The sequence below is a fragment of the Gopherus evgoodei genome, chromosome 16 (genome assembly GCF_007399415.2).
Source record: "Gopherus evgoodei ecotype Sinaloan lineage chromosome 16, rGopEvg1_v1.p, whole genome shotgun sequence".
NCBI lineage: Eukaryota > Metazoa > Chordata > Testudines > Testudinidae > Gopherus > Gopherus evgoodei.
Window position 1 is genome coordinate 10,010,815 of NC_044337.1, and position 26,400 is coordinate 10,037,214.

General features: G+C 52.4%; 1 protein-coding gene across 1 annotated transcript in view; it reads right to left on the reverse strand.

Moving 5' to 3' along the window:
* Positions 1-26,400, reverse strand: part of ASTN2 (astrotactin 2) — a 639,084-nt gene that overhangs the window by 217,167 nt on the left and 395,517 nt on the right. Inside the window, exons 14-16 of the mRNA XM_030535214.1 lie at positions 5,700-5,824; positions 5,039-5,143; positions 2,035-2,214 (exon numbers count right to left, since the gene is read on the reverse strand). Coding sequence (XP_030391074.1) covers positions 2,035-2,214; positions 5,039-5,143; positions 5,700-5,824 — 410 coding nt within the window. The remainder of the gene's footprint in view (positions 1-2,034; positions 2,215-5,038; positions 5,144-5,699; positions 5,825-26,400) is intronic.

The following is a 26,400-nucleotide window of genomic DNA, read 5'->3' on the forward strand; positions in this document are numbered from 1 at the left end:
GGTTGGAATGAAGACACTCCTGGAGAGAGGACACTCTCTGCCTCCTGGTGGAGGAGACAATAATGGCCTCACTTGAGCGCCTAGGCTGCTGAACAGCAGTTGAAGCCTTGTAGGTGATGACTTACCGTTCCACTGGGAAGGTGAATGCCACAGCCAGGGCTACCAAGAGTGGGGTGGAGGCGATAAGGGGGCTGTATAGAAAAGGAATCAGAACAATGCAAGGGAGTGCATTGTGCTACAGCTGGAGGCGAGGGAGAGCCCACACACAGAAGCCTTGGTAACAGCACTGCATGGAATAGAAAATAGAGCGCCCTGCCTGTGAGGCCACAGTCAGGTGAAATTAACTCCGTGGCATGTTGCCCTCCATAAGGCAGTGGCTCTATGGAACTAGGGGTTCTCTGCAGCCCCATATGAAAGAGCCAAAGGTTCAGATCTCCTAGCCATTCACCCAGTGGGGGCCAACATTGTCCCCTTAATGCACCTGTTTGCTGGGGGAGGCAGTGCACCGCAGGAGCTAAAGCAGGGGGCTAGATGTCAGGAGACCTGGACTCTGTGATCTTGAGCAACTCCACAGATTCCTTTGTACCTCACCTCCCTCATCTGTAAAATGAGGATAATGTTACTCACCCACCTTTCTAAAGTGTGTGGAGAGCTATGGATTAAAAGCACTGCATGACAGCACTCTTGCTATTATTTACTTTAGTCATCAAATCCAGAGTCTACTCTAAATTATACCCTTGTAAATCTGGAGTAACTCCACTGTCTCTCTGGAGTGGAGACTGTCTGGATTTGAATTAGCATACCTGGGAGCAGAATCTGGCCCTCTGAATATTTCACACTAACCCATTTTCCAAGGGATTCCAGGAAGCTGCACAGTCTGAATGATTAATGGCATCACAAATATGTAAACAACATATCGCCACATTTTCCTCTCCATTCAACAGGGCACTGCTATGGCAAACGTCCATTTATCAATATTTAAAAATAAAACAAGAACTGCGTGTTAGAAAATAACTCACAAGAACAACTACGGCTGGGATGCAGGAGAAAAATTGCTAAAGGCCATAGCCAAAGGTTCACACCGCCCCACGATGTGTTAGTCTCCTGTCAATCATAGCATGTCAGGCCACACTCTAGGTAGAGAGGATAGAATGAAAGTGCCTTTGCAATCTCTGCTATTGTGAATCCTATAATATGTCCCATGTGTTCCTATAAATGCTGTGGTCCATTTGAGTGGGAAAAGATCAAGTCAAGGGATTATCCTGGGTTCTCTGGAGGAGGGAAATGAACTGGTACCCGGAAGGCTACAGCAATAAAGGAGTTTTTTATAAACATAACCTAATTGCATTACTTCAAAGGCCTGAAGTTTATTGCCCTGCTTAATGATGTGTCTTGTTATTTATGGTGCAGCACGAGTCTGCTATTGATTTAATACACTTCCTTAAAGACTGTCATTGTCACAAGCGATAAAACGAAGCCATTCCGAGACAGCCCAATTATGTCACATTTATATAAAACAACCCAAATCACCCAGGGCGTTCCAGGGGCTACCACAACAGGGTAGGGAAACAGATGACAAGGATCATGGCAAGTTCTCAAAACGGCCTGCAGGCGACAACCCAGTGAGCAGCTGCCCAGGGAAGATGAGGGATGGTGTGCGTCTGAGGAAAGGCAATGGCAGGAACAGATAGATCGCCGATCGAGGGCCTAGCTGGAATTTTGGACTGACTCTGGGACACAGGCAGGCTTGTGTCCCTGGCTATTGGGCCAACCCAGGCCTTCAGTCTCCTTCTAATTACAGGCATGGTCCGAAGCGCCTGCAGGGTGGTGGTGAGAGGACTGGGGTTAGGGTGACCAGATGTCCCGATTTTATAGGGACAGTCCCGATTTTTGGGTCTTTTTCTTATATAGGCTCCTATTATCCCCCACCCTCCATCCCGATTGTTCACATTTGCTGTCTGGTCACCCTAGCCGGGGTGGTTTTGCAGCAGTGGGTTTGCCTGACGCAGCAGCTCCTCCCTGGGTTCCCCTTACCTTTCTGGTACTGGAGCCAAAGCTGCTGTTGGACCTTCTTGCTGGGGAAGTGGATGGTGCAGCTGAACTCTGATCCATACAGCGCCTCTTCGATGTAGTGAGAGCCGAACTGCTGAACAAACGACAGCAGCTCCTCCCGGCTGCTCTCCTTGCTTAGGATCTTCAGCACATTTGCAAATCCTGAAAGAGTGAGCATCTCATCGGTAAATACCCCAGGCAGGGCAGTCAGAAATTGGTTTGGGAGGAGTGGGCAGTGGGGAGTCAGAGTCCCTACTCCAAACTCTCTGATGATCCCTGAACACTCATGTGCCAGCTGCATTTCTTCCTCCTCTACCCCTCTCTGTGGCTTACATTATCATTTGCTAAACCATGGGTCAGCAACCTTTCAGAAGTGGTGTGCCAAGTCTTCATTTATTCACTCTAATTTAAGATTTCGCTTGCCAGTCATACATTTTAATGTTTTTAGAAGGTCTCTTTCTATACATCTATAATATATAACTACTGTTGTATGTAAAGTAAAAAAGGTTTTAAAAATGTTTAAGAAGCTTCATTTAAAATTAAATTAAAATGCAGAGCACCCCGGACCAGTGGCCAGGACCTGGGATGTGTGAGTGCCACTGAAAATCAGCTCACGTGCCACCTTCGGCACATGTGCCATAGGTTGCCTACCCCTGTGCTAAACACATGCTGTTCACCTGGGTCTGCAGCTTTCACACCTTTCTGTGGCTTCCTCTCCCTCAGGGATTTCACAAAGAAGTCACTGGTGACCGTGCTGCAGTGCACAAACATGCATGCCTTCCATGACTGAAGTGCTGTTCCTTTTTGCAGGATGCCCCGGGAGGTATGTCTGAAGCTTCATTTTGCAATTATCAGAGCCGGAGATGCTGCCCCAGCATAGGGATTAATTTATTCCATATCATACCATGGAGCATCCCCAGAGTTAATATTCTGGGCATGTTTGTTTATTTAAAAAGCTGAAAGTGCCCTGGATAGTTGGGATGGCAAGAAGGTAATTGGACACAGCTGGACTGCCAGCAGCTCCAGATGAAAGTGAGTAACCTTAAGGCATGTGTCCCAGCTCTAGGGATTGTCACAGGACACTTCTGTTGGAACAAGGCAAGGAGTACCCCGACGTGTCTCCAGATGGCCACTGTCCTGCTTTGAGCACACTAGCCCAGATTCACAAGGAATTCAGGTTCCTCACTCCTGCTGATTTCAACAGGAGTTAGATGCCTTCTCCTTTGTGAATGTGGGCCAGTGTGACACAAAGAGTGCACAGAAGTACAAGGGGTTAACCTTAACTCAGTCATCCCACTCCTTTGCACCGGTGCTCAGGAGTCCTCATTGGCTGCTTGGCAGACAGAGATCGGAGGGGTGCATTGGGGTCACAGGACAGGGCTGGACTTGAGGCTAGGGAAGTGTTCTGGCTGCAAACTTTCTCCTGGGAAGAAAGGCCCTTGCAGATGTCGTCTGTATTTTGTTTCTTCATAGCTGGTGCATCAGGTTTGCAGGGACATTGCCCCATGATGCGATCTTGGTGAACCATGACAAGATCGTGAACCATGACATTTTGATGCAGACTAGACATTTGGATGCAATGATTTTGTCCTCTGGGGCAAATTTTTACACCAGATGATCGAATACAAACCAGACTGCAATGGGGCCAGTCTCTCCAGGTTCTCACAAAGCACCCAGCCCTGGAGTATCTGAGCAGCTACAGAAAGGCTGTTGAAAAAGGCTCTTGAGACAGGGATCTTGAGGATTTGTGTAACAGTGATGTTTAGCCAGATTGCTCAAGAACAGCTGTGCAATTGGAAGCCTAGCAAATCTAGGTCAATAACCTCCTTGGTTAATTCCAAACTCCCACCATTCCAAGAGGTGCATGAGTCTGTATGTGTACAGGAGGCGGGGTTTAGTTTAGAGAGGCGGAGCTTTGTGGCATGAATAGGGGGTAGGGAGCCAGGAACTTTTGAAAAGGAAAGATGACCCAGTGAGCTGGGAGCCAGGAGACCTGCCCTCTACTGTTCCTCTGCCACTGCTGTCTCTTCCTGGTCAAATCATTTAGCACAAGACAATTAAACGTGGTTGCTTAAATCTAGCCACCGAAAGCCAACAGGAACTGCAGGTGCTCACCACCTCTGAAAAATCAGGTCACTTAGTTAAGTGCCTAAGTACGGATTTAGGTGCTTAACTTTAGGCACCCAAAATGGACAATTTTGACCTCAGTGTCTCCCTGTGTTGATTTTCCTCCATGTTTAATGGGAACAATGGTTTTTATCCCCCACTATAAAGAGCTATGCATTCCTCCGATGCAGAGCTCTGTGTACAGTAAGAGCTGGATGTTATTTTATTACCCTCATCCTGGCTCTGTCTCCATCTGTGACCTTGACCAAATAATGTGAACTCTTTGCCTCAGTTTCTCTTGTCGGTCTTTTAATAGGCAGCAGGTTTAAAACAGGCAAAAAGAAGTATTTCTTCACACAGCGCAGTCAGTCAATCCATGGAACTCCTTGCCATAGGATGTTGTGAAGGTCAAGAGTATAACAGGGTTCAAAAAAGAACTAGATAAGTTCACGGAGAATAGGTCCATCAATGGCTATTCGCCAGGATGGGCAGAGATGGTATCAGAAGCTGGGAATGAGCGACAGAGAATGGATCACTTGATGATCACCTGTTCTGTTCATTCCCTTTGGGGCACCTGGCACTGGCTACTGTTGGAAGACAGGATACTGGGCTAGAGGGACCTTTGGTCTGCCCCAGTGTGGCCGCTCTTATGTTATATTCTTATGTAGAAAGCAGATAAATCTCTCTGCCGACCTTCCTAGGGGAGGGGTTGTGAGCATTGGTGTCTGTACAGAGCCTGGAGATGCAAAGTGCTGGAGAAGTGCTCAGTCTTAAGGCGTAGGTAGTGCTGGGAGAACCAGTGCCAGCAAGCCAGACCTGCTGCCCACACACACTCTCTCCTCTCACCTAGAACTGTATTCATCACGAAGGCAGCTCTCACCTGCAGAGTGGGTGATGGTGCTGAGCTTCACTTTGTACAGGTTGCTTCTGACCCTCCAGTGCTGCACCATGGGGTAGCCCATTGCCTCGTTGTACCTGATGTCTCCTGTAAAGAGGAAACCAGGGCTTAGAGAGTGAGGAGGAGACGGCGAAGGATGCACCCTGGGCAATGTTACTTTCACTCTGACTGTATTTTTTGCTACATGGTTTGTGGCTACAGACACAATGATAACAGAGACCGTTACCCCAGACAGATCACACTGCCAGAGCGCTGGAGGTATGGCCAGGGCTGAGATGAGGCAGCTGAGCTGTCATGAGCTCACACTGCTGGAGAAGCTCGCCTTGACACAGACAGGGCACTGCTGGGAGGAAGCTCACAGGGATGGGATGCAGGTCGGCATAACAACTGTGACCATGGGCTGGCCAGTATATTATTTCCAACAGATAGTACATGGGGAAGGTCCTTGAGACTGAGCAGGAGAGCAGGACCACGGGGGAACGTGGGGGGATGGGGGGATTTAAACATGGGGGTCAGAGACAGGGAGACAGAGACATCTCTCTAGGGTGGTGGTCTCCGACAGGCGGCTGTGAAAGTCCAGCCCTGCCCGGAGGCGGAGAGCCATACCACCGCCAGGAAGGCTGCCGAGGCAGAGGCTGCTTACCAGTGAGCAGCTGAAGGTCAGGCAGGGGCTCAGAGAGGACGCCGCGGCACTGCTCCTCCACGGGCAGCGGAATCACGATCAGCGCGTCGGCCAGCTGGGGGAAGTCCTTGATGAAGTTATTCTCCCTGAAGAGAGAGAAAAGAAAATTCCAAAGCAACGATGCAGGTGACCTCCTGGCGGCAGGGCTCTGTGGGAGACAGGCACACGCCCAGGGAAGGATGGGGTATGGGCACCTTGTGGCTGTTGCTTCCACTGAAGTCCCACGGGGCAACGTGCATGGATCCATGGACGGGACTGGATCCCCAAGATCCAACCTACAGCGTGATGGGGTTTTCATTCCTCACCACGCCCTGTCCCCCTGGGCAGCCACTCTCCTCTGGGGCCCACGGCCGCCCCACCTCGACCAGGGACCGCAACACTCAGCCAACAGCCCAGATGTCAGCTGGCCATGGCACGTTCCTCAGAGGGCGCCGCTGATGCCTGTTCTTGCTCCAGAGGCAGTGCCGCTATGATGCGTAGCCTTGGGACAATTAACAGGGACCTAAGGGGGCTTGTGGGTGAGTCCCGGTTAAATCGTGAAGCACCTTAGTGTGCGCCAAGGAGGAACCAGCCATGCTTTCTGCGTGGGAGCGTGCATGTGTTTAACGTTGCGACGGGGTCAAGCCAGCACCTGTCAGCAGCACAAAGTTTGCATGAGGCTTTCTGTCACAATACCGTGTTTTTAGGCCCCTGTACCTGCCCCATCCCCTCTGTGCCAAGCAGAACACAGCAGTTCTGGATGGATTACTGAGGAGCAGATACAAGTGTCCACCTCTCCCATACATGCATCCCCACTTCCACCCTCCGAAGCCCCACACTGCAGGGGGCTGGCGCTCAGAAACCTGCATTGATGAAAGACAGCTGGATGTGCTGCTGTAAAAAATCCCACTGACGCCACTCAGAGAATTGGCCAGAAGGGGTCACTAGGGAGTGCTACAAAGCAGGTTCCATCCCTCCCTCTTAGAGGATGTAGTGTGGCCTAGTGGATGAAGCACTTGTGTAGGACTCAAGAGAGTTGGGGTCTAATCCCACCTCTGTCACCGGCCTGCTGGGTGATGATAGGTAAGTCATTTCCCTCTCTGTACCTCAGTTTCCCCCTCTGTAAAATGAAGACCATGATACTGACTTCCTTGGTAAAGCCCTTTGAGCTCTACAGATGAAAATGCTCCAGAACAGCTAGGCATTACTATTCTGCAGGGATCTCAGCGCTCTAGGCCCCAGGTCATCACAGTTAGCATTGCTTTTGCACCTCTTGGCTGTAAGAAGCAGGTCTGGTGCTTGCAGGTGGCAGAGGAGCGTTCAGAGAGCCTCTGCTTGGAGTGACAGTTGCTGTCAGCCATGTCCTGGAACGCCCGCAGATGGATCCCGGTGGATGGAGACAGCTTTGAGATCCGACTCGCTCGCATGTACTGCCATTCAGTTTCAATCCCACATTTCCCTCCAAGGAAGGCGAGTCAATAATTAGTTCCCCTGCGGGCTGCTTCATTGTTATCCCTCTTAGCTTCCTGGCAGTGGAGATGCTAGAAGAACCTGCCTGTCAGGCTCAGGAAGCATTTGCTGCTTCCGATCTGGCTGTTTAGCTGTGCCACAGCAGTGTAAGGTGTCAGATGGGGACACAGGCAGTGGCGCAACTCCCCAGGGTTGGCCACCTTCCCTCATCCACCTCTCCTGGATCGTCACAAAGAGCCAGATTCATCCCTGGTGCAACACCATTGCTCTGATGCTGTCCCCCGGGGATTCTCATGCCTGAGAGACGGAGTCCTTGTTGGTGCAATTGAGGGGATAAGGAAGTGGAACGGATGCAGCCCTCGGAGCCTCAGGGCAGATTCACTTAGCAGCACTTTCGACTCTTGTCCCTCACTTTTCTCTTTATTTTCCATAGCACTCCGTCCAGCTGTACGTTCACCCACCTCCCCAGAGCTGCCATCCCCTCCCTGTCTCCATGGCCTGTCCACAGTTCTCCATGCTCCCGCTGGGGCCAAAGGCTCAATGCACTGCCGTGGCAAAGGCACATCCGTTTTCCTGGCCAGCGGCACACGAGGGAGTGATGTGGCCAGCACCACGTCCGACTGCATCGGAGGTGATGTTCCAGGGGAAGAGCTAGTGAGACTCAAACTGACAACCCGGAGGGCTGTAATCAAGATCCTGAACAACCCAGCACCACAGCGCCCCCTGCTGGTGCTGATCCAACATACCACAAGGCCCCAGTCTATTAGCATCCCCAGGTCCCCCCACTTCACCAAAAAGCCCCACTTGACCCTGGTCTGATCAGGGGTGCCCATCAAAACCAGCCAATTTGCTTTTAATTCTCTCTTGGATTTGGCAATTGAGCCTTCTTCACCTGCTCCCCTCCCTGCTAACTTCCCACCAAGCTACTCTCCCTCCCCCACACCCCATGCTATTTCACTCGAGGCAAAACTTCGTTCCTCTGCTGAAGGAATCAGCCCTTCTGCCTCCCCCTCCAGCAGCTCCCCAGTCTGTTCCCAATCTTAGCTGCAGAACTGTGGGTCCCTTCCCAGTTTCCATGTCCGGGTCTCTTCTCCCCTTCTGTTGTTCTGCCTTACTGAACTCTGCAAAGTGCTTTGGGAGAGAACTGATATGAAAGATGTTCCACCAAACAAACTCGCATTGATCTGTGTAGGGCAGGAAAGGAGAGACAAAGGCAAACCTATGGAGTGCAAGGAAGAGGCGAGCACAAGCCTATTAGTGTGACACAAGGGAGGGAGCCCAGCCCGCTCTCTGCACCCAGGGCACATGCTCTACCTCCTTTATCCACCACTCGCCTCCGAGGGCCTCAAGTATCTCACAGCGGAGCTGAGCTTCCCGAGAGCACCCGCTACACAAATCGATCCCTGAACCCTGAGGTCTATGCTTCCTGCAGACAGACAGAACAAGTCTTCATGGCGAAGGGCAGGAGAAGATGGCAGCCAGGGGACTGGGAAAGCTCCTGATCATTGTTGGGCATTTCTAAGGGATGGTGCCGATAGCGAGCCTGGCTAGCGCTGAGTGCCCTTGCTGGCTTGCTCGGCCCTCTTGAAAACTACGGCTGTGACAAGTGACGTTTATATTCCTGGCTGATGGATGTTACTGGAAAGCACATGCTGCCTGCTGGGCATAGACAAACCACGCAGGGCCTTGTGGGAAACCCAGGGGGTTGGTTCTTTTGGAGCCATAACCAGACCAGATTTTCAATGGAGCTCAGCTCCCAGCATGCACGCCCTGGAAAACCGAAAAAACTTGTCTTGGGTGCCAAGATGGACCCCATGGTCCGTGCTGAGCCCCCTCCAAAAATGTGGCCTTGGACAACCCCTCATAGGAAGCTCCGTGGCCAGCTTCACCCTGTGCAGCCCGGCATGCCAACCTGCTGCCCCGCATTCTAGGCTGCTGTCGCTCGACAGGCCCAGGCTGAGCCTGCAGCAGCAGTGCAGGGCAAGAGACAGGATAATAAAGGGCACTGCAAGCCGGCGACAGGAACTGGGGTCTGGCTGTGGATTTAACAGCGGCTTGTGTTCGCCGCCGCCTTGCATCCTGTTCAACAAAGGAGCCAGCACCTTACTGCATCGGAGAGGTTTCGCTTCAAGCAACAATGTTTGATTGGTTGGGGGTTGGTGCGGAGGGGGAGATCTCTCTTTCCCTGTCACTCACACGCAGATCTAATATTGACCACACTACACTCCTGATCCCGGGGGGCTAAGGCGTGATTTGCTGTTCTAAGCCTTTCCCCATTTTAGCAGTGCAAACGGATTAGCAGTTACCACATCAGCCTCAAGCCTAGGTGGGTAGAGACAGGGGAGGGAGAGAGGTTAGGGGCATAGGGAGAGACATGATTCATTTATTCAGCTTTCTTCCCAGCATGCATGTACAGCCTCAGCATAGAGGCAAACCATGCCACACTAAAGCCAATTTCCAAGACAGCTGAAAAAACACACCACCATGAAACAACAGCGTTGGCCAGACCCTATTCTAGCGCAGCTCCACTGATGCTCATTTGCAGCATCTTAGGATCTGGCTTGTTTGTACCCATGACTAGCCATCATGCTACTGGGGCTGAGGATTATGGATGATGATGGGGCTGCTCAGCCCTCACCAAGAAAACCAAACTCCCGGACAAGAGAAAAACTTGTTACAAGCTGAGCCATGGACCAGCATCTAAATGGATTTGGTCACTGCTCATGGAAAGGCTGCCGAGCGGCCTGTTTCATTCTCCATTGACTTTGGTTAAATGCCGGCTGCCTCTCCCATTCCCCTCGCTGACAGCAAGCTCAGCACGGGAGACAGAGTTCTCTACCCTCTTGGCTAGCAGAGGAAAGTCTGTGGCATGAGCTGCTTAACGTGTGCAGAAAATCAGCTCTCTCCTGGCAGTAGCTCTATGTGCAAACCATGCACATGCTGCGGAGTGTACCCATGTCTGGGTAATGTGCTAGCCACGTCTAGGTGCATTGAATACCTATAGTGGCACAGGCTTTGCCATACCAGATTTGAGCCCTGGCCCACATTAATCTGGTGTCCTGCCTCCAGCACCAGAGCAAACACAAAGGAAAATAACTCCCCCCACAGCCTTCCCTACAAAATGCACCTAGTTATTTGTGCAAAGCTGTATAATGGAGCAAGATAATCTCTTATTCATGAGTCAGACACATGTATGGGAACCGGGCAAATCCTATTATCACTCTGCATGCATGTCGCACGTCCAATAGGGTGACCAGATCACCACACTAAAATATTGGGACATATTGGCCCCGCCCACAGTCCACCCCTTGTCATAACCTAGTCCCAGATTTGGACCTTAGCGTCCAAAATATGGGGGTTAGCATGAAAACCTCCAAGCTTAGTTACCAGCTTGGACCTGGTAAAGCTGCCACCACCCAAAAATCAGAGTGTTTTGGGGCACTCTGGTCTCCCCAAAAACCTTCCCTGGGGACCCCAAGACCCAAATCCCTTGAGTCTCACAACAAAGGGAAATAAACCTTTTCCCTTCCCCCCTCCAGATGTTCCTGGAGAGATACACAGAAGCAAGCTCCGTGAATCTAAACAGAGGGATTCCACCCTCTCTATTTCCAGTCCTGGAAACAGAAGTACTTCCCTCTTCACCCAGAGGGTATGCAAAGTCAGGCTAGTAAATCTAACACACACAGATTTCCCCCTGACTTCTTCCTCCCACCAATTCCCTGGTGAGCACAGACTCAATTCCCTGGAGTCCCCCACTAAAGAAAAACTCCAACAGGTCTTAAAAAGAAAGCTTTATAAGAAGAAAGAAAAATACATAAAAATGGTCTCTCTGTATTAAGGTGACAAATACAGGGTCAATTGCTTAAAAGAAATATGAATAAACAGCCTTATTCAAAAAGAATACAATTCAAAACACTCCAGCAACTACACACATGTAAACACAAAAAAAAACATATAAATCACTATCTGATCTTTTGTACTTACAACTGGGAAACAGAAGATTAGAAAGGCAGGAAACAGAGATCCTCTCATAGCCAAGAGAGAGACAGGCACAAGACCAGAACAAAGGACTCACACACAAACTTCCCTCCACCCAGATTTGAAAAAGTCTTGTTTCCTGATTGGTCCTCTGGTCAGGTGTTTCAGGTTACTTCTTTCCAGGTGAAAGAGACATTAACCCTTAGCTATCTGTTTATGACACCCCTGCTCCTCCACTCTTCCCCAGGTCCCTCCCCCTCCCCCTCCACTTCCCCCCCCATGCCTTTCCTCATCCCCCAGCCTGCTGCTGGCTTTCTGTGTCCCTCCTCAGTCCCCCCCCCACCGCTTGCCTCCCTGCCAGCCACTCACCTCTACGGCGCTGACTTCCCCTCTCCCGGGTGGGTACTCACCCACCCCCCGCCTTTTTCTGCCCCTGCACCGCCCTCGCCCTGCCCTCATTCCACCCCCTTCCCCCAAGTCTCCGTCCCTGCCCTGCCTCTTCTCCGCCTCCTCCCCTGAGCACGCCGTGTACCCGCTCCTCCCCCGTCCCTTCTGGAAACAGCTGTTTGGCGGCAGGAAGCGCTAGAGCCAGGGAGAAGCAGGGACATGGTGCACTAGGGGAAGAGGGGGAGAATGAGGCGAGGATGGAGCAGCTTGGATGCAATTTTTCCCCGTGGGTGCTCCAGTCCCAGAACACCCACAGGGTCAGCGCCTCCCTTCCACTCGCCTCCTTACCTGAATATCGGGACAAATGGTGTCCCAATCGTACATTGATCGGGAGACGGGACAGGTGGTTAAATATCAGGACATCTGGTCACCCTAACTTCCAATGACACCTATTTGTGCACAAACTACACACACCATGTGCATCATACAGAGCACATGTGGAGGGTTACACAGATGCAGCCAGAAGAATCTGGGCACAACCCCAATTTGTTTGAGGTAACAGCAGGATTTTGGTAAAACAACCGCTGGGTTGGGAGTGGGGGGAACAGGCTGTGTGCCAGGGCAGCAATGGGAGAGAGAAGCAGAAAGCAGAGGCAACTGGGAGAAACCCCGAGGGTAATCTGAACGCAATGGTTTCTAGCTGAGGCAGAGGAGCTATAAAAAGATTTTCACTGAAAAGCTGTGGGCTGTAAGCAAGGAGCTAAAGAAAAGCAGGTCCAGCTGCATTCGTGCATGTGGTTGCAAGGGAAGGTGTGTGTGTTTGTGGTGTGTGGACTCCACATCCATGTTGTTGCGCCTGTGCGGGGTGGTGCGAATGGCCACAATGCATTGGCTACACCTGGCTGCAGTGTGTCTGAGTGAGCTGTTCTGATGATACATTCTTTGCTCGCTTTTCTTCCTGTAACTCCTCCCTCCTCTCTGCCCCCAGCTCCGTCTTCAGCACAAACCTTGCCTGTTCCACTATTGTGTGCCCGGTCCTCAAACTCAAGTGCATACCAGACACAGCAATTTAGAAGAAGAGCAACAGGGCAAGGCAAAACAGCCACGAGGCAGCCCGGGCCTCCATCACAGAATTGTAGGGCTGGCAGTAGCCTTAAGAAGTCATCAGATCCAGCCCCCCATGCTGAGGCAGGACCAAGTAAACCTAGACCATCCCTGACAGGTGTTTTCTAACTTAGTGTTAAAAACCTCCAAGGATGAGGATTCCACAACATACCTGGGAAGCCTATTGCAGAGCTTATCGTCAGAAGGTTTTTCCAAATACCAAGTCTCCCTTGCAAGCAGATTAAGCATGCAGATTAAGAACGTCTTGTCCTTCCTTCAGTGGACATGCATTGATCACCATTCTCTTAATAACAGCTCTTAACACAGTGAAGATTTATCAGGTCCCCCTCAGTCTTCTTTTCTCAAGACTAAAAACACACCCAGCTTTTTTAACCTTTCCTCATAGGTCAGGTTTTCTAATCCTTTTATCACTGTTGTTGCTTTCCTCTGGACTCTCTCCAATTTCTCCACATCTTTCTTAAAGTGTGGCACCCGGAACTGCAGAGAGGACTCCAGCTGAGGACTTACCAATGCTAGTAGAATGGCACAATTGCCTCTTATGTCTTACATATGACACACCTGTTTATGTACCTCACAATATGAGCCTTTTTCACAACCGCAGCACATTGTTAACTCATAGTCAACTTGTGATTCACTGTAAGCACCAGATCCTTTTCAGACGTTCTACACCTAGCCAATAATTCCCCATTTTGTAGTCATGCCTTTGATTTTTCCTTCCTAAGTGAAATACTTTGCACTTGTCTTTATTAAATTTCATGTTGTTAATTTCAGACCAATTCTATCATTTGCTAGTGTTGTTCTGAATTCCAGTAATGTCCTCCAAAGTGCTTGCAACCCCTCCCAGGTGGTGCCATCTTCAAATTTTATAAGCATACTCTCTACTCCATCATCCAAGTCATTAATGAAAATATTGACTAGTCCAGCATCCAGGACTGACCCCTGCAGGAACCCACTAGATACAGTCTCCCAGTTTATCAATGAACCATTGATAACGACTCTGAAAATGGTCCTTCTACCACCTGTGAACACACCTTCTAGTAATTTCATCTAGCCCACATTTCCCAGGTGTATGAGCATGCCATGTGGCACTGTGTCAAAAGCCTTACTAAAATCCAGATAGATAATGTCTACTGCTTCCCCCCTACCCATTAGGTCATAAACCTGTCAAAGAAAGAAATTAGGTTGGTTTGGCAAGATTTGTTCTTGACAAATCCCTGCTGGCTATTACTTCTTACCCTATACTCATGTAGGTGCTTACAAACTGATTGATTAATAATTTCTTCCCGTATCTTCCCAGGTATTGAAGTTAGCCTGCCTGGCCTATAGTTCCCCAGGTCTTCTTTGTGCCCTTTTCAAAGATATTTTCTCCATGGAGAATTAATTAGATGGTGTTTTCTTGTGAATGGGCACAGGACCGAGCTGATATCTGCTCTTACAGGCAACAGAAGAGAGAGTTGGGGAGTGAAGGAGCATAATCATCAAAATCTCTTCTCTTTTTTCCTCCTCCCCTTCACATCCCCTGGGATTTGGCTCGGACTGGCCAGAGCTGCAGTTTAAGGTCTCAGCCAGCAGAGGTCTGTCGCTCCTTTTCATCTGTCCGTTATGATAAACTTACGGCTTCTGCTCAAGTAAATGCATAAGAAAGACTTTCCGCCCGGCGTTTGTGCTCTTAAGAAGCACTGATCAAAGCCCGCATATGCAGCCCTACTGAATTCGGTGCAAGGAACAGAAACATCAGAGAGGGAAGGAATAGGTTCAGGAGGGATTCAAAGATGCGGCGGCGCAGGCGGAATGTCTAGGTGAGGGACAGAGTCTGTGTGCTGCTGGCATATGTGCAACAGCAGGTATGGGTGTGTACATGCGTATACACATGCATGTGTGTTCACAGGCACCTGCATGCAGGCGTGAGAGTATGTGTATCAGCATGGGACAGTGCGGGTTGTGTGTGTGTGTGTGTGTGTGTGTGTAAGCGAGCAGCTCCATGGTTCCTATCAACCTTGGAACAAACTTTGCTCCAATCAGATTCATAGTGTCCAAAATATCTGCCATCTATGAACCCCCTACAACAGAATATTAGCGCCCCCCCATTACTTCGATCCCTAATGCTTCTGTTTCCCAGAGCAATAACAACAGCACTGTATCTTCTGAAAGTGCTGTATTTTGAATGAACTCACAGCCAGGCCCGTATTAACCAACGTGCCTGCAGTGCGCTTGCATGGGGACCCAGACCACCTGAGTGGTGCTGTGACCCCACACACCAGGTCACAATGCTGCTCACTCAAATTCGGCCCAGAGAGGCTAAGGGGAGAAAGTGGAGCTGCTGGGCAGTGGGTATTGGGCAAAGCCAGCCTTGCCCAGGACGGGAGTGGAGCACTGAGCAGTGGGTGAGGAGCTTGGGTGAGTTGTTGGTTGGCTTTGGGGTGAATGGGGAGCATAGGTGCCATTTCTTTGGGTGCTCAGGGGCTCATGCACCCATGGATTGAAAATAGAGGGTGCTCAGCACACACTGGGCTGGCCGGGGCTGCTGCTCTGGCGGCCCTGGGGCTGGCTACCAATCAGCTGTTTAGCCATCGGCCCTGCGCCCTGCTCAGCTGTTGAGCGGTTCTGCCCCACTCAACTTGCTCCTCTCTGCCCTTAAGCAGATGGAGTAAAGCCCCACGTGTGCGCTTTTGGAGCAGATACGATGACACGAGGTTGTGAGAGGTAGTCATAGATGGTGCTACATCCATCACGCATTGTCCCAAGGTGCCATTCTGTGAAAGCATTAGGTATCCTGTGCAGATATTTGAACAACAAGCCCAATGTACGATGGCCCAGGCTGGATATAACTGAGGGTGGATTTACATTTAAAGATAGCCAATGCCTCACGATAATATCATTTTCCGCTGGGAAAATATTCTGCTGAGAATCCGTTTGTTGGAGTCTGATGGGCTGTCATAAACAGAGTGTTAAGGGTTAATGTCTCTTATACCTGTAAAGGGTTACAAAAAGGAAACTGGACACCTGACCAGAAGACCAATCAGAAGACAAGATACTTTTAAATTCGGGTGGAGGGAAGTTTGGGTGTGAGTTCTTTGTTCTTCTCTCGGAGGGGCTGAGAGAGACCAGACATTACTACAGGCTCTCTAAGTCTCTTTTCAAGTAGTGAGTAAAAAACAGGCGGTTTAGGCTTTTTAATTGTTTTACACTATTTGCATTTGTGGATCTGGCTGGTTAACTTTTTTATGTTTAGTTGCTGGGAATATTTTGATTTGTATTGGTACTGGGGGGAAAGTCTCTTTCTGGTGTCTGTAAGCTATAGGACCCTGTATATTGACATCTTGAAGTTACAGAGATAATTCTTTACTTTTCCCTTTCTTTTATTAAAAGATTTCTTTTTAAAGAACCTTACTGATTTTTTTCTTGTTTCCCTTGTTTTATCCCAGGGGATTGGGATAACTCACCAGGACTGGTGGGGGAGACAGGAGGAGGGAGAGATAGAATCTCTCTCTGTTTTCCTTGAATCTGTTTGCCTCTTTGTGAGAGGGGAGGGAGATGTTTCTCTGTATGGTGATTTAAGAGGTTGGATCAGTATCTCGCAGAATAGCCCAGGGAGGGAAATTCTGGGAGGGGGAGAGGTGGGGGAATGGCTTATTTCTCCTTGTTTTAAGAACCCAAGGGATCTGGGTTCTTGGGGTCCCCAGGGAAGGTTTTGGGGGACCAGAAGGTATCAGGCCCTGGAAAATTCCTGATTGGTGGAAGCATATCAGACCTAAGCTGGTAATTAAGCTTAGGGAAACTCATGCTAGTATCCCATTTTCTGAACTCTAAGGTTCAGATCTGAGGAAGAATGCTATGACATGGGCACCATCACTTCTTGCCTCATTCTTGGGAACTAAGACTTTCTCTTGTCATCCCCATTATGAACCCACCTGTTTCTCACAGGATTTTGAGGGTTAGATCAGACTATCAGGCCAGCATGTGGGTATCCTTCCTCCAATAGTGGTAGACAGGGGATGCTTCAGACGACAGCAGCCATCATTCCCCTCCACCCCGCTCCATTGCATTTGTGCACAGTGCATTAGCTGATGCCCTGAAGGATGAGATTTAATTACCCTTATCTTAGCTGGCACAGCTACTAACGGGAATCAAATTATTGGCCGGAGTGGTCATGTCCAGGAAACGATGTGAAAATGGCACCTTTTCACGCCACAGAGCTATTATACCAGTCTGACATGCTGAGTTTAATGACAGGAATAGAGTGATGCTCTGATTCCTCTTCGCTTGGGGAGAGTGAGCCACATTCTAGCCTGGCCTGGGCATCATTCGCATTTTGAACTAACTTTCAGTCGCAGGATCTTTACCACCGTGCAAGCTCAGAAGAGCTCACTTGTCTTTCAATCCCAGCTTGAGGCTGTAGGGCTGGAAATCTCTTTTCACTTGTACCATGGATCTAGAGGCACTGGGAGACAGTAAACAGGGAGTCCTATTTTTACAGTCACTTTGGAGAGGGTAAATCTAACCCCAGAATTGGATTCGGTGTCCGCCTGCGCCAGTGAATTGCACAGGCTGATTATGTGTGGCGTGAAGTAGCATTACTTATTCTGAATTTACTGGTCATTAATTTTGTGTGAGTCCCTGCTCCTGTATAATGAGACAAGGTAAAAAGAAGAGACTAATCAGTTTTCACTGTGTCCAACAGCCTGAGTATCTGCAGCGTCTCATGGTCTGGCAGAGCCCAGGGCACCGAAGAGAGGAGTAACCTGGAAGGCTCATTAACCCTGTCAAAAGGTGAGGAAGCCAGCTTCACGCCTCATATTCCAAGGAGAGTTGTGATTTGGTAGAGTTACACTGGAGATGGATTTGGCCCAAGGTTTCGGTGTCCCTTAGTGCAGAAAGGTCCATGCCTCTCACACTGGGGCTGGGGCTAGTTGGAGAGAGCCCAGCAGAACGTGACACACCACTGGAGTGAGTGGGCTGGACAGAGCCAGTGTAGCACAAGGGGATGGATGGACCGATGTGAGAGTTACAAGGGCAAGCGGTCAGAAGGCTCTGAGGAGCAGAGGTCCGGAGACAGATCAGTCCCCCATGTGTGACAGAGAGGACCCTGTGGGTTAGCAGAACGGAGAGCCTGCTCCCTGGGGAGAGAGTGAGGACTCCAGCCGGTTGCTGTACAGCGGCAGCCCATTGTCCGGGTGGAGCAGAGAGGAGCCTGCTGGCATGCTGCCTTGAAGGACAGAGCTATGAGCCCCAAGCGTTCTAATCCCCTCAGCTGCAGGCTCCAAGGCATGAGCTGTTTTTCACTGCAAGCCAGCTCCCGCCTGGTGTGACGAACTGGGAAAGTTCTTAATGTTTTCTCTGAATACTGTGTTGGTGCCTCAGTGTCCCCATGGCAGTTCTTAAGTATCTGGCAGAGCAATGGCCAGTGCACCTAAATGCCTGACCCTCTGTCTCCTAGCAACTGATGGCCTGGGCCCCTCCTCTGCAAAGGTGCCAGCTGAAGGTGTTGGAGACAAAGGGATCAGGTGACCTCCTGGCCCGGGAAAGGGGCTGAGCAGAGAGGAGGGGCTGAGGGAGGGGTTGTTAGTCTGGAGCTGGCTGGGGTCGAGGGTGGAGGGCAGACCTGGGGGTCTGGCTCACTGCCCCCCAGAATGGACCCAGCCGAGGGGTCCGGTTCGCTGTATCTACAAGCTCTGTTTTAGACCCTGTTCCTGTCATCGAATAAATCTCTGTTTTACTGGCTGGCTGAGAGTCACGTCTGACTGCAAAGTGGGGGTGCAGAACCCGGTGGCTTCCCCAGGACCCCGCTGGGGTGGACTCGCTGTGGGAAGCGCACGGAGGGGCAGAGGATGCTGAATGCTCCAAGGAGAGACCCAGGAGGTGAAGACGTGTGAGCTTCTTGCCCTGAACAAGTCTGCTCCAAAGGAGAGGAGGCTCCCCAAAGTCCTGACTGGCTTGGTGGGGAGCAGTTCCAGAGCATCGCCCGGTGACTCCGTGACAACTGGTGGCAGCGGTGGGATGTACTGCACCCCGTGAATGGCGCTGCTTGCAGTAAGTGACTGGGGAGCAGTAAAACAAGGCTCAGAGAGGGACGGTTTCAGGGGGCAGTTAACCTCTGGGAGTGTGTGACCAGTGAGAAGGACTGTTGGAGTAACAGGGTCCCCCTGAGGACTGCAGCGAGCAGTCTCAGGGGCGGAGGAGCTTGCCGCTCGACTCTGGGAGAGAGAAGGATTTTTGCAGTAGCAGGGTTCCCCGGGGGATTGCAGGAGCAGTCCCAGGGGTGGAGGAGTCTGCAGCTCGACCCTGGCAAAGAGGTGGTGATCACGAGAAGGGCTGGCACACCAGGGGTTCTTCCTGGAAACAATGGGGGAGCCAAGAGCACACAGGCCTGTGAGTCCAGAGCCACTTGGGAATGGTGAAGTGATGGCCTATCACCATCCCCTTGAGAAGGACATTGTGATCCTGTGCACAAAGAGAGGGTTACGCATGGGGAAATTCACCAAGGCACAGTTAATCGTGCAGTTGAAGGAGAAGCACCGCTCTGAGGAGCAGATTCCTGGCCCAGATGGGGCTACAAGAGGATCTGAGAGCAGCTGGAGCATCAGCCAGGCATCCCCGGGAGTCTGGTCCCCAATCAGACGAGGGTCTTCACGACTGGGTTCCCCATCAGGAGATTGGAGACGGATGGGATGGGAGCAGAGCCCGAGAGAGCGAGAGGACCATGAGAGAAAGGAAGAGCCCGAGGAAAAGCTGCAGGAGGAGCAGCAGCAGCGTGGATTGGTGATGGTGGAGCAGAGAAACATAGGGGGCTGGCCAGGGGTCAGTGGGGAAACATGCCTGCAGGGGCAAGACCCTGGGACAGAGAGAACTGTGGTGGTGCAGCCCCAGATGCTGAGGGACTGTGGAACCTGGGTGAAGTTCCCTGGGGTGAGGCCCCTCGGCCTGCCTATGGCCCAGATCCCTGTGCAGACCCAGAAGGGGTCGGGCTGGCTGGTAGTTGGGGTTCTCCAGGATATCAGCTGGGAGGCCCTGTTGGGGGGTGACTGTCTTCCCATGGGACAGGATCCAGGCCCCGCTCCTGTAAGGGCCGAGGGTTTGAATTCAAATCCAGGGAACCAATTGGCTAGGATTGAAATGGTCAGTGAAAATGCAAATAACCTGGCTGGCAGGGGGGAGGGGCTGCTGGGCTCAGGATACCTGCCTACCTGTAACCAGCCCCCTGGGGCTGAGAGGGAGGGAGAGATGCTCCCCGCCCCCCTGCACACCGGAGAGGGGGCTCACGCTGGCTCTGATGCTGTGACCAGAGCAGAGAGCTCGCTGCCTGCCCCCACTGGGACAGCAAGGGCAGCGCTGAGCACGGGGGGAGCTGAGACCCCAGCTGAGTGGGGGGACACTCAGGCAGGGCAGGTCAGCTGCCAAACAGGTTTGCCTGGTCCAGACGTGCTGCTGGGAAGTGATTACACAGCAGGGAGGGAGCTACCAGGGACAGGGCTCAGGGGGGCTGTGACCCCAGGCCCAGCCAGCGAGAGGGAGCAGGTCCCACTCCCTGCCCCAGCTGCTGGATCCCAGACCGAGCTGCAGAAGGATCCCTCCTTGGAGAAGCTGAGAGAACTTGCTGGCCACAGCGCTGCAAACCCCCTTGGGGAAGGCTGCAGGGACAGAGTCCTGCAAGAGAAGGGATTCCTGTACCGGGAATGGGCTCCCCAAGGGGAAGTAGAACTGGGGGGAATCGGGAGGCAGCTGGTGGTGCTCCAGGAATCCACAAGGTTCTTCCCATTTGAGCTGCTGGATGGGAGAAGAGTGAGGGGACCCCTGGACCTGAAGAGGGAGGATTGGATGGAGAAGGGGGAAGACCCCCAGGGGGATCTCTTCCCTGAGGTGGGAGCCAATCTCCCCATCAGGTGTTCCCCATTCAGAGTCACTGGGAAAGCAACCCAGATCCTGGAGAGAGAGGTCAGGAACATCCTGGCTTTAGATGGGATCCAGCCGTTTTACAGCCCATGGGCCTCACCCATGGGGCTGATCCCCAAGGGAGACAGGAAGGCCTGGTTTTATGGGGGCTATCAGAAGCTTAAAGCCATCACAGAGTCCGATGCCCACATCTTTAGCCAGACCTGGGAGGAACAGGTGTCCCAGGTGAAGAGGGGGCTGGGCTGCCTCAAGGAGGTGGGACTGACATTAAAAGCTGGAAAGTGCAAGGGGGGACGGCAGAGGTGTTGTATCTGGGCCACAAAGTGGGAAGCGGCTGCCCAAGCCCAGAGCTGGCCAAGGCCAAGATGGGGGCTCTTAACCAAGAGAGCCCGAATCACAGACCGGAGGGCTGGGAAAAGACCCAATCCCAGCTTGAACCCCAGGGGTACTGGGGTGGCAAAAGGGTTCAAGCTGCATAAATCTTCCCACATGCGGCCTGCAAGTGCCATCAAGCACACCTGACCGAAGGGAGGGCGTAAGATTGGACTGTCCTGGTGTAACTCACACCAAGGAATGGGAGAGATGCTGGGGCATCCATGGGAACCTTGGTGGGTTCGAACTTCCCCAGGTCACTGGCTGTAGTGACCTCGCTCAGTTCGGTCTCGAAGGGGGGAGAGATGTGACGAACTGGGAAAGTTCTTAATGTTTTCTCTGAATACTGTGTTGGTGCCTCAGTGTCCCCATGGCAGTTCTTAAGTATCTGGCAGAGCAATGGCCAGTGCACCTAAATGCCTGACCCTCTGTCTCCTAGCAACTGATGGCCTGGGCCCCTCCTCTGCAAAGGTGCCAGCTGAAGGTGTTGGAGACAAAGGGATCAGGTGACCTCCTGGCCCGGGAAAGGGGCTGAGCAGAGAGGAGGGGCTGAGGGAGGGGTTGTTAGTCTGGAGCTGGCTGGGGTCGAGGGTGGAGGGCAGACCTGGGGGTCTGGCTCACTGCCCCCCAGAATGGACCCAGCCGAGGGGTCCGGTTCGCTGTATCTACAAGCTCTGTTTTAGACCCTGTTCCTGTCATCGAATAAATCTCTGTTTTACTGGCTGGCTGAGAGTCACGTCTGACTGCAAAGTGGGGGTGCAGAACCCGGTGGCTTCCCCAGGACCCCGCTGGGGTGGACTCGCTGTGGGAAGCGCACGGAGGGGCAGAGGATGCTGAATGCTCCAAGGAGAGACCCAGGAGGTGAAGACGTGTGAGCTTCTTGCCCTGAACAAGTCTGCTCCAAAGGAGAGGAGGCTCCCCAAAGTCCTGACTGGCTTGGTGGGGAGCAGTTCCAGAGCATCGCCCGGTGACTCCGTGACACCTGGCTCCTCTGGGAGGTAGTGGAGCACGCAGATGCTGCATTGCATTAGAACAAGGGGCCAACATGACAACTTCTGGAGGCAAGATGGTACCATTTGGTTTGTATAGGAAAGGGAAGAAACCTCTCCTCTTGATGAGAGCAGAACTCTCAGGGTTCAGTGGAAATCCAGAGAGAGGGGGCAGGGGAGAGATCAGATCTGACTCAGCTTCTTGGAAATGCATCTCATTTCAGGGGCAATCAGCATACAGGGCAGAGGCAGGTTTTATTCCAGGAGCCCAAAGGAGATCATCATGGGGACTCTGCATCATGTGTGCTCCAAAAGAGTACTGCTATGAGGCAGACAGACTGATGTCCAGGCTTCCCTGCACGGGGGCAGAGTGGCTGGGAAGCATGTTGATGTTGAATGAAGGAAACAGAAACAGCCGTTCCCATTCTAGTCTGGGGCTTCAGCGCTAAACACTTGGGGAGAGGGGGACAGAAGTGACAGGAGATTCAATCAGTCACTCACCCCTAATGCTGTCAGCATAGAGAAAAACTCTGCCTGCACTCCATTCCTTACCCCTCCCTGCCACATTAAGAATATGTGCCAGTGTTTTAGCTCCATTAATAAACAGCCCAACAGTCTTCAATAGCTGCTTTACCCCCCTCTGTTCTGGGGAAATTAGCATTTAAATTGAGGTATTTCAGGGAGGTAAATCATGAGCGTGCCAGAACGGGAGCGTAGCCTTGCCTGCCAGCGCTGCTTCCAAGCCCATGTGGCGCTGCATGGGTATGTGTACACACACAATCCTTTGGCTCGGAGCAGATTGCCTCCTTGTGGGTCCATCACCTGCTACGAAAGGAGAACCGGTGCCAGGGAGGCACTCAAGGCTGCATTTTCGAGACAGCCTCAGCCTGGCCCCTGAAAGGAGGTGCACGGGCTGGACAGCTAGATCTGCATTTGTGCATGCCGCAGGGTGGCAGGTGCCAGGGGCCAATGGCTCTGCAGTTGCAAAGGTTGCAAACACCGGTTTGGAAGGGCCAGCCCCAGGGGTGCTTTGCAGCCAGGGGTGGCTCTAGCTTTTTTGCCACCCCAAGCACAGCAGTCAGGCTGCCTTCGGCAGCACGCCTGTAGGAGGTCCTCAGTCCTGCGGATTTGGTGGCTTGCCTGTGGGAGGTCCACCAGTCCCGCAGCTTCAGTGTACCCGCCACTGAATTGGCACCGAATCCGCAGGACTGGGGGACCTCCCACAGGAAAGCCGCCAAAGGCTGCCTGACTGCCGACCTCGCAGGCACCGGCAGGGCGCCCTCTGCGGCTTGTCGCCCCAGCAACGCGCTCTGGTGCCTGGAGCCACCGCTGTTTGCAGCGAGACAGGCACTACTCTGACTGTGTGGATCAAAGGAAGCAGAAAGTTGCCTGGGGCCTTCCTGCTCCTGTCACCACACCAGGTCCTTCGGGGTGGGAGAGGGAGGGTGCCGTAGTCCTGTCCCACAAGCTCCATGCCACCTCCTCTCCCCAGGGGTTATCAGCGCATTGCTATAAAGTTATCTGCACTGTAGCCGTGAGGTGTTGAAAACGATTCAGTCAGTCGGAGCTGGCGAAGTGCCTTGGGCTTTGTCTTAACAGCTGTTTGATCCAAGCAGTGGAATACTAATCATCCTGCCACTCTCCCACTGCCGATGTCGCTTGGCACTGCAGCCCAGGGAGGCTCCAGACAGCGTAACCTGGGCTCCTCTTCCTTAATAGCATCTGATTTGAGAACACGAAGGCATGGCAGGAATGACATATGCCCACAGGAATGGGGAAATAAACAGGCAGCTGTCTGCAGAGAAAACACAACTCCAGAGCCCTGACAGAAATGACATGAGCTCCTACACGGAGCAGGACTGGGGAAGCGAGGGGGTCGGCTTGTGGAGAATAAACAGCATCGACGGTCTTCCCCAGTCTTCTCAATGCCAGATTGCCACAGCAGCACACATGGCAACAATGGCTGAGCTTGGAAACAGCATGACTTTCGCTGACACCTAGAGATGGGGGCTCTGCTCTGAGTGCTGGGGCTGATCTGAGCTGACAACACTCTGAGACTGCTGTCTTTCAGTGGAGTCCAAGGACCACGAAACTCCATCAGTGCCAGGGGAGGCCCAGCGAGCTCTAGGACGGCACCAGGGCGAGGGAAGGCCTGGCGGGCTCCAGGACGGCGCCGGGGCGAGGGAAGGCCTGGCGGGCTCTGGGACGGCCAGGGCGAGGGGAGGCCCAGCGGGCTCCAGGACGGCACCAGGGCGAGGGAAGGCCCGGCGGGCTCCAGGACGGCGCCGGGGCGAGGGAAGCCCGGTGGGTTCCAGGACGGCGCCGGGGCGAGGGAAGCCCGGTGGGTTCCAGGACGGCACCAGGGCGAAGGAAGGCCTGGTGGGCTCTGGGACGGCGCCAGGGCGAGGGGAGGCCCGGCGGGCTCCGGGACAGCGCCGGGGTGAGGGAATGCCCGGCAGGCTCTGGGATGGTGTGAGGGCGAGGGAAGGCCCGGCGGGTTCCAGGACAATGCCAGGGTGAGGGAAGGCCCGGTGGGTTCCAGGACGGCACCGGGGTGAGGGAATGCCCGACCGGCTCTTGGACAGCGCCAGGGCAAGGGAAGGCCCGGCAGGTTCCAGGACAATGCCGGGGTGATGGAAGGCCAGGCGGGTTCCAGGACGGCACCAGGGCGAAGGAAGGCCCGGCCGGCTCCAGGACAGTGCCAGGAGGAAAGAAAAGGGAGACCTGTACCTACAGCAGCCTCTGTGACAGAACAGGTTGTCTACGAGTGGCACCTTGTGGTAATTTCAGGGTGCAGATTACAACAGGAGACTTGGGGAAGTGAAAGTGACAAGTCAAAGGAGTACATGCTCACCCACACTCCCCCACACACAAGTGGAAAGCTGCTAAGTATCAGGTACCAATTACTCCGTTAGTTCTTAACTAGAGATCTCTGTCTCCGCAGTGCTCTCCATCCTCGATGGCATGAGCACTCCCACTCCATCTCCTTTCAGCCCTGTCTCTCTGGAGACAGTAGAAAACTCTTGGTGCGGAGAAGGAAATCCCAAACTCTCTTTGGAGGGTTGGGGTCCCACTGTAAGTCCTAGAGCCCCCACAATCCCTTCAGCATAGAGGGAATTTAAAGGCCACATTTCTAATCTCAGCTCTGATGCCAACTTCCTCCGGGGCTTTGGGCAAGTCACTTTTCCTCCCTGCGTCTCTGCATCTCCATCCATCAAGCCAGGTTGGTTGCCAGACATGGGTGCGAGCCTAGGGTGACCAGATGTCCCAATTTTATAGGGGCAGTCCTGATTTTTGGGTCTTTTTCTTATACAGGCTCCTATTACTCCCCACCCCCATTCCAATTTTTCACACATGCTGTCTGGTCACCCTCTGCAAGCCAAAGCCCCAAGGCCCAGCCGCCCCCGACTGTGTGGTGTTTGAAATATCAGTGTGGATCCAAATGCTGAGGCTGGGACCCATCTCTCAATAATACCCCTGCCCATCTTAGCAATGGGGTTGGGAGGCTCAGCTGGGGCCAAACAGTGCTTTGAAGATGAAGGCAGAGATTGTCAGAGCTGCCTAGAGGGCTGGATGGCGTGGCCACGTCGGTCAGCATCACTCTCGAGAAATGTTGCGTTATTCAAACTTGACTCCTAGCAGCGATCTTCACCATCCCTCCATGTGCTGAAGACCCTGTCCTATGCACATGCACAGGTTCCTAGTGCACTGAGTCAGTTAGTTCAACCTCCACAATCCCCATCCCTTTCTCCAAACGCCACAACCTTGTTACTCTGGGCTCCACCTGCTGCAACCATCCTCTGTGACAGCGGGAGCTGGGTCAGCAAACAAGGCTGGGCAGAGACAGCTCCCTGGCAGAGGTGCTGGGCATGCAGATGAAAAGCAGTGAGGCCTGGACACCCTACATGCAGCTGAATAAAAGACGACGACTGCAGAAAGAAACCCAGCTGACAGCTCCTACCACATGCATATGAAAGGCTCCGAGGGGAAAAGTGCAGTCAGGTTCACGTCTGTTCCTGACGAGACCACCCCAACATCTTTATTCACAACTGTGAATAAGCAATCCTCCTGAGATGAGATCAGACTCCCTTCACCCCTGGCTAGTCCCCACTAGACAAGAACACAAAGAAGCCCAGCTGGCACCCTCAACCTCTGTAGAGAAGCCAAAGGACTGAATGGACCATGTCTATACTACAGGCTTCTGTGTGAAAAGGTCTGATTCCTGACTGAGAGATGTGCTGACAGATGCCTCTTGTGTAAATGCAGTATACCAGCAACACTGCTTTTGCCTGGATAACTTGTTTTGCTTTGGGGGGGGGGAAGGGGGGCTTTACTACACTCGTACAAAGCACAGCTTTGTCAATACAACTGTGTCCACACTGGGTGATGCTTTGCCAGTGGAGTGTATGCAGTATTCCTAATACCGCTAAAAGCACCGCTGGTGTCGACCCCAGTGGTTCTGCGCTCTCCTA